This window comes from Oryza sativa, chromosome 6, assembly GCF_034140825.1.
Source record: "Oryza sativa Japonica Group chromosome 6, ASM3414082v1".
Taxonomy (NCBI): Eukaryota; Viridiplantae; Streptophyta; class Magnoliopsida; order Poales; family Poaceae; genus Oryza; species Oryza sativa.
In genome coordinates, this window is record NC_089040.1 from 4,324,808 (window position 1) to 4,331,332 (window position 6,525).

The following is a 6,525-nucleotide window of genomic DNA, read 5'->3' on the forward strand; positions in this document are numbered from 1 at the left end:
GATTTAACACAGCCGCTAGCACGCTGGCGGCTGGCTTAAGACGACCGCCAGCGAAATTGAATTATCAGTAGCGGTCAATAACCGTAGCGAAGATTTTGATCTTCACTGGCCTTTGCTTCGTGGGGGCTCTAAATTTCGCCAGCAAAAATCTAAAATAGCCACCACGAAAGATAATTTTTGTAATAGTGATATTGAATAGGACCCACCTATGGATATTGCCTCTATTGAAGAAATAAGCTTCCTTGTATAGACTTGACCCACCTAGTAAACGAGTTACAATCTACGTTGGTCATAGCCTTATATTTTGGAACGGAGATAAGAGTTTATAACTGTAAAAATATTTTACCGGTCCGGTGTGTAGAAACCCCTGTTGGCGTTACTAGGTACGCCTCTCACTGTTAAAAAAAAATATCCTGAGAGGCTGAGTGTCTGAGACACAGCTAGAGTGATCCATGGATTATCTGCAAAGTAAGTATATACAACGCGTAAATACGAGGAAAGCCAAGACGGACGACGCGTAGTGAACGAGTCAAAGCCTGAGATGGCTCAAGAAAGTAGCTGCCCCGCGCGCGCGACGGCGATGGCGACGACGCGCGCGCTACCGTATCCTTCTTTCTTCCGCCGCCGTGACTTGATCCCTACTTCCAATCAGCTACTAGACTTCCGCTCCATGTAAACGCCTGAGCACGCGCGACTCACGTGCGTGCTCACGTCACCTCACCGCCCGGCGCCCGCCATGGCCATCATGCACGCGCGCTTCGAGGTCTCCGACGTCGTCGGCGGCGACGGTTCCAGCAGCGGCGGGAGCAGCCCGGCGTCGGTCTCCGGCCCGTCCGACAGCGACGGATCCAGCTGCAGCAGCAGCAGCGCCGCCGACGAGCTATTCCCGGACGCGCGCGAGCTTCCCTCCACCTCCGCCTCTGTGCCGGTGCTCGCCGGCGTCGGCTTCCACCCGATCTCTCCGACGTCGCTGTCCGTGCTCTCCGACATCGACGTGCACATGCAGCGCATGGCGCGTCTCCTCCCGGCCTTCGCGTCCCCCGCCGCCGCGCCGCGCGCCCAGGCGCTGGGTCGGTGGCTCGCCGGGTTCGACGTCGGCTGGGTGCTGGAGATGGACGCCGGCGGCGGCCGGCTCCCGCGGCGGGAGGTCGGGAGGAGGGTGAGGGTGTGGGCGCAGGCGCTGAGCACCATGGACCGCGTGTTCCGCCTCCGGCACCGGGAGGCGCGCAACCCGGCCAACGAGGCCGCGGCGGCGCAGCTCGCCGCGCTCGGCGAGCTGGCGTCCGCGAGCGCCGGCGCGATGCTGAGGCTGGCCACGGCCGTCGCGGCGCTCGGGGCCTCGCCGTCGGCGCTGCTCGCGGCGCTCGACGTGTACGTGCCGGTGTCGGAGGCGTACCCGGGCCTCGCGAGGATGTTCTCCTGGAGCACCGCCGCGGCCGACGCGGCGCTCGCCGCGCTGGTGGACGCCGCCCGCCGCTGCGTGCGCGGCCTCCCGGCGTCCATACGGTCGCACTACCCGTGGCGGATGCCGCAGGGCGGCGAGGTGCACCCCTGCGTCGGGTTCTGGATGGGCTACTTCCGCTGCATGCTGCGCAACCGCGTCTCCCTCTACCTCGTCCTCGCCGGCGGCGACGGCGGCGAGACAGCGACGACGCCGGCTCTCGCGCCCGGCGGCGAGGGAGGCCTAGTGGCCGACCTGATCTCGCGCCTGGAGGCCGTGCTCGAGGAGAAGTCCGGCGAGCTCGCGTTCCCGGGGCTGAGGCAGGTGTTCATGCTGAACAACACGCACGCCATCGTGCGCCGCGCCGTGCGCTCCGACCTCGCCATGTTCCTGCCGCCGGGATGGACGCGCGCCCGGGAGGAGCGCATGGAGGGCTACGTCAAGAGCTACCTCGACGCGTCGTGGGCGCCCGTCGTGTCTCGCCTCGCCGCCGCGGCGACAAAGCCGGCCGCCGTGAGCGTGCTCCGGCGGCGGCGAGACCCGCTGGCGGCGTTCAACTCGGCGCTGGAGAACGCCTGCAGCGCGCAGAGATGCTGGAAGGTGCCCAGCCCGGTGCTCCGCCGCGTGCTCCGGCGAACCGTGTCGGAGCACGTCGTGCCGGCGTACCGCCGGTGTCTCGAGGCGGCTGAGACGCCCGCCGCCGCGCGCACCGTCGAGGAGCTGGAGCGCCAGCTATCGGAGTTGTTCGAAGGGTAGAGTAAAATTTTGCGCTGTTGCTTTTGTTGATAAAACAAAGCGGCAGCTTCTGCAGGTTTATGCATATCTTGGATTTGGATTGTTTTTAGATCATTTTTCTGATGCATTTCGAATACTCAGTTCTGCAGAAGGATAGATTGATGATAATTAGTTAATTGCTGTATATATACCAAGCAATACATAATTAGCCAGGATATACAGTAGTGCCAGCCAGACAAAACTGTGATAAACCAATACTCTGAAAAGGATTATTTGCAATTGACGGAAAAAAGACTGAATTTGCTACAGAATCTGAACGCCTAAAGAGATAGCAAATACAAATCGGATGCAATTCAATACGAATCTGTGTGGTTTGTGATATACTGGCAAGATTTAATCCAGGAATGCTGAGATCATGAGCTAGAAATTTGAAGGCATACAATTTACAAGGCTTCTAGTCGATGATGATTTACTACAAATCTTTCAACCACCTTGCCTTCTAAATTTATCAAAAGGGACTCCTGCCAAGATATCCAAAGAAGTTGGATGGAAATTCTGATGCAAATTGATACCCGAGACAGAAGAAAACGAGAAAGCGTCAGTATGAAGCCACAAACTCACCATCTCAAGAAGGTTGACTATATGCAGGAGGAAACCATCTGAGCTTGTAAGGTCATCAGGGCTGGGATTTCCAATATACAGCATTGAATTGTCTTGACGGAAGTAACCACAATGACCTCCCGTGCTAATATATGCATTCTGTATCATATAGGAATCAATTACATGCTATATCATCAATGTGAAGCTCTAAGATCATCAGCAAAAAGTGAAGGGAATGGGAGTTACCACTTACCACTCCATATTTTGCAAAAATACGCTGAAGAGGCTCATACAACTTTGTTGTTTCCAGTGTGTGCGCCTCAGCACAAACAAAGAATGGATCATATCCAACAACTATTTTCCTGTCTTAAAGTACACTGTTGTTACTGTTACGACCCATTGAAACCAGCATATATGCTTAAGAGGTCCTAGGTGTGAAGCATGATGTCAAGGCTAACATTCTAATACTATAAAGATACCACAATATAAACATGATGTCGCTTATGTATGCTACTAAACAATTCATTTGTATAGTATATATGCATGTTGGGAGTTTGCATTTCCATTCCAGAAAATTTTACGCTAAAATTTTACGCTGCAGATCCGTTAGAAACAGCTTCAACAATAACACACAAAATTGTATAACCAGTAGTGAACACTCACCAGTTACTGCTGGTTGCCGCTATTGATTGCTCTAGCCATTTAATTTGTTCCCTACTAGAAGCTCTTATTTTCCCATCATGAATAGGTTCCTAAAACATATGCAGTTACGAACAGAATCAAATTTATAACTACAGTCATATTGTTTATAGCTAAATGCCCATGCTTTGCTACGGGAAAATATACATTATATTGCCTAAAATACATAAAAATAAATATATTTATCATGAAGTGTTATGATGTTACCCATCATTTTTCTATAGGGAATAATAGTAACCTTAATTTGATCTTATATATGGCTATACATTTAGATTTGATTGTTTCTTAACATTAAGAAGTTCAAAGGGTAGTTTGCAAAATTTACAATGGGAGTAGGTGGGGTAGCAGATTCACTGCCACCACCACTATCTTCTTTTAAAGGAGTATAGATTGTGTCCAAGTTATTTACAAAGTTCTAAACACAAATAAAAACAACGCTAGTAAAGAATATTAGAAAAATGGAAAGAACTAGTAGGCGCGTTTGCAAGGAGGTGTTGAAATAGTTAGTACATTGGACTTACAATCGGGGATGTAAATTAGAGGCCATTAAGAAAAGATAGAATAATCAGTTAACCACTATTGCTCTTGATGCTAACATAATTAGTGAATAGTATTGTTTGTCAGATAAGGCTGCCTAGCATAAGAAACTAAAAAATGTTGAGAAATAAAAATAATACCTGTAAAGACCCTGTGTCCATACCAATAATTTCTAGACTTTGATCATATGGCATCATCACTCTCTTCAGAAAATTACCAATGATCTGTCCATGGGATGATGTAGTGGAATACCTGAAAAAGATGAAGTTTTACACGTTGTAATGTGCATATGGCTGTGTTCGCCATTTCCAGTTCCCAGTACTCTCGGAAAACGGAGCGGTCCATTAGCGCGTGATTAATTAAGTATTAGCTATTTTTTTAAATAGATTAATTTGATTTTTTAAGCAACTTTCGTATAGAAACTTTTTGCAAAAAACACACCGTTTAGCAGTTTGAAAAGCGTGCACGCAGAAAACAAGGGAGATCGGTTGGGAAAATGGGGTGCCGAACACACCCATAAGAATGCAACCATATAACCATACTGCCATTGTTAAATTTATTAATGACGAGTAAGCTAGCAAGAAAGCGGAAACAACAAGCATACCAGGGGATCTTCAGAGCCTGGAAGTACAGGGAACCCTGAAAGAAACAAAAAGAAGGAACTTCAGAACATTTGGGCCGAGTTTAGTTCCAAACTTTTTCTTCAAACTTCAAACTTTTCCATCACATCAAAACTTTTCTACACACATAAACTTCCAACTTTTCCGTCACATCATTCCAATTTCAATCAAACTTCCAATTTTGGCGTGAACTAAACACACCCTTGGTTGAATTACTTGGACCAGCTCAAAACTCCATTGTACCTATTACTACTTAGTGTACTGTCAGAACAAGTTAGTTGCTTACATTTTGCCAAAGTGGGTCTTCCTCCCCTAGCTGAGCAACATCCACCACAAACTTGACTTTATAGGCCTTTGCTATGCTCTCCATCTTCACAGAAAACAGAATGATTAGAAAAGCAAATGCAGAGTAGGCTGTTAGAACAATTCTTCAGCTATTCATTTTTTTTTCTTTTCAAGAAAAGGGAAAAACGTTGTTGTCAATGAACAGCATCATGCAGTTCACATGGAATTTCTGTCACTTCCTTTGATACCAACACAACACGTTGGTAATAACGGGTTAGTAGAAAAACAGATACGATCCATAGCTTTTTGGGCAATCATTAATCGAGCGTGAGGCAAGGCAGTACAAGAATAGAAGTCAGAACTCTCTGCCGGTCGGAGCTTAGATCAGGCTTAGGAGTTAGGAGGCACATGCACATCTGACGAGCGGACGAACACATGCTGCATGTGCCGTCATCCAAAGTAAGTCTGGTCAAAGCTAATAAGATACGTAGTAGTACTACATTGTATGCCAGTCCTAGATCTGCAAATGCAAATGCGATGGCCACCACCTGAGTGCAAGAATAAGTATGCCATGATACAGGTTAGAACTGCGAAGAAAGCCTGTTCATCAATTCTCTCCACCAAGCATATCGGCGCAACAGAAAGATACACGCAACAGTATCTTCCTCAATGGCCAAACAGCCCTTCCCAAATGGCCAAATGAAACTCAGTTGTCTGATGACAGAGCACAGGCTCCCAGAAAAGCTCGTCCATATGTTAGCCAAAGATTTGATCCGTAATACTAATCTTGCCTAGTAATAGATATGCCAATTAATTACTGTTTGAATGTCAAAGGCAAGTTATCAGAGTGATCATCAGCAATGCCCAGTTCTGCTGTGTGACTGTGAGAGACACATTCCCGTGCGGTGTAGCAGCAGACGCGCCACATTGTACGCGAATGGCAAGCTGGCGATAGCACTACGAACACGGCGCGGTTGGTCGCCGTGCAGTGCAGCCTCTCTCTCATGGAGGTTTCGCGGATGGATCCAGCACACCGCGAAACGACGGGAAACGATGCCGCGAAACGACGGGAAATGATGCCATCGCGACGAACAACATCGCAATCGGCGTGGAGCAGAGGCAATAGGACAACCGAACACGACGTGGAGAGAGAAAGGGAGGGAACGCGCGCACCTGCCGTAGGAGGCGGGCCTGCTCGGCGGCCGGCCGCGCGCCGCCGGCGACGCTGAGGAAGGAGACGCCGCCGCGTCCGCCACGACCCAGCGAAGCCTCCACGCCGCCGCCACCGCCGCGGCCCCGATTCCGGTGGAAGCGTGGCTCGCCGAGGCTGAAGGCCGCGTACATCGCGACGCAGAGCGCCACCTGCACGGCCACCGTGCGACTCCACGGCGGCCGCTTGCTCCGACGCGCCGCTTCCACCTCCATGGCCACCTCTCTCTCTCTCTCTCTCTCTCTCTCTCTCTCTGTCTCGTCCTGTAGACGTTGGCAGCTTGACGATGGAGGCCACCGTTAATGGCACACGGATGAGGACGGACTAACGACGATGATGATCCAATTAAAATATCCCGTGTGGATCTCGGGGTGGGGCCTCCGACCCAACTACTAATC

The 6,525-nt window shown here is 50.0% G+C and overlaps 2 protein-coding genes across 2 annotated transcripts; one reads left to right on the forward strand and one right to left on the reverse strand.

Annotated features, from left to right (window-relative positions):
- Positions 1 to 372: 372 nt before the first annotated feature.
- On the forward strand, positions 373 to 3,198 carry LOC107277137 (exocyst complex component EXO70B1). The gene has a single exon (XM_015787610.3). It carries the CDS (start codon positions 737 to 739, stop codon positions 2,195 to 2,197), a length of 1,461 nt encoding a protein of 486 aa, XP_015643096.1. The 5' UTR covers positions 373 to 736; the 3' UTR covers positions 2,198 to 3,198.
- LOC4340322 (uncharacterized) lies at positions 2,424 to 6,442 on the reverse strand. The gene is made up of 8 exons (XM_015787612.3): positions 6,091 to 6,442; positions 4,919 to 5,002; positions 4,617 to 4,651; positions 4,153 to 4,264; positions 3,440 to 3,528; positions 3,030 to 3,138; positions 2,798 to 2,935; positions 2,424 to 2,697 (listed from the first exon to the last, which is right to left on the reverse strand). The coding sequence occupies exons 1-8, from the start codon at positions 6,340 to 6,342 to the stop codon at positions 2,620 to 2,622; spliced, it is 897 nt and encodes a 298-aa protein (XP_015643098.1). The 5' UTR covers positions 6,343 to 6,442; the 3' UTR covers positions 2,424 to 2,619.
- Positions 6,443 to 6,525: the final 83 nt, after the last annotated feature.